At 48.6% G+C, this 1186-nt stretch overlaps 1 protein-coding gene across 1 annotated transcript; it reads left to right on the top strand.

Annotated features, from left to right (window-relative positions):
* Window positions 1–680: 680 nt before the first annotated feature.
* BJ212DRAFT_1305732 (chaperonin 10-like protein) lies at window positions 681–1186 on the top strand (the record flags this gene model as incomplete). Its single annotated transcript, XM_041333778.1, has 4 exons — window positions 681–683; window positions 746–829; window positions 900–1085; window positions 1136–1186. The coding sequence occupies 4 exons, from the start codon at window positions 681–683 to the stop codon at window positions 1184–1186; spliced, it is 324 nt and encodes a 107-aa protein (XP_041185606.1).

The following is a 1186-nucleotide window of genomic DNA, read 5'->3' on the forward strand; positions in this document are numbered from 1 at the left end:
CTAGGAGACGTGGTGAGGAAGTCCGGGAGGATGAAGGGCGTGGGCAGGAGACGTGGGATTTGACGCCTCCGGGTGGTGATGATATGGTTCTGGGGTGAAGGGCACGATGCACGGCTCACAGACGCTTACACGTGTAGATTTACGTGTCTCACTGCCTACACAAGCGCGTTACTCCCTTGTGCACCCACCTCGCGCGACCCTGCCCGCAACGCTCATTACCCCCTAAATAATTGTCTTTCCTTTTGTCCATCATTAGTGCATACATATATACATAGTACATACATACCTGCATCACGAGCGCTACGCACGTACGACTCTCCAGCGATTGTCACGATCAATGTTTAACCAGGTACTACTACTTTCGTCTGAATCTACTATTATATTTTTTTGTCTGCTTGGCATTACATCATAGAGTTACATCTCATCAGTAGTAGGGGTGGAGAGTTTTTTTTTTTCGCGAGCCAGATGTGTTAAATTTTCGTGAGGGAGACTGGAGAAAATTTTGTTTCTGATGTTTTCGGCGATGTTCCAAGACGCGTCGCGTCCATGAGACCACGTGGCTGGTGAGAAGATGTTTGCCTGGACCAAATAAAACGGCCTAAAACTCGGGAAAGTTCTGTGTGCACAACTTTTTCTTCAGCTTTGCCCACCCGCTTCGTCTTCAGCTTTCTATTTAAACCATGGTGAGTGAGGGCGAGGAGATGCGATACGAGTCTATGCAGGTGCTAATAGTCGGTGTGTCCAGGCTGCCCAGGCAACGTTCAAGAGCATCAAAGCTGTGATTCCTCTGCTCGACCGTGTGTTGGTCCAGCGATTCAAGCCTGAAACAGTGCGCATCGAAAAGTTATGACGTGTTTTATACATTCTAAAATTGCTTGTGCGGTGTTGTGGTGGAGTAGAAAACAGCCTCTGGGATTTTCCTACCCTCGTCTTCGACCACTACGCCCTTACCCGAAGCTACTGTAATTGCCGTGGGCCCTGGAGCGCCTAACAAGGAAGGGAATGTTGTTCCTACTCAGGTCAAGGCTGGGGACCGGGTGTTGCTTCCTGGTTGGGGAGGGAATTCAATTAAAGTAGGAGATGAGGTCGGTTTTTATCCTAGTGGATTGGTGGTATTTTTGCTGATTGTTTGCAGGAATACTACTTGTTCAAGGATGCAGAGATCCTTGCGAAGATCCAGGAGTGA

Source organism: Suillus subaureus (genome assembly GCF_016647635.1).
Source record: "Suillus subaureus strain MN1 chromosome Unknown BJ212scaffold_174, whole genome shotgun sequence".
NCBI classification, from domain to species: domain Eukaryota; kingdom Fungi; phylum Basidiomycota; class Agaricomycetes; order Boletales; family Suillaceae; genus Suillus; species Suillus subaureus.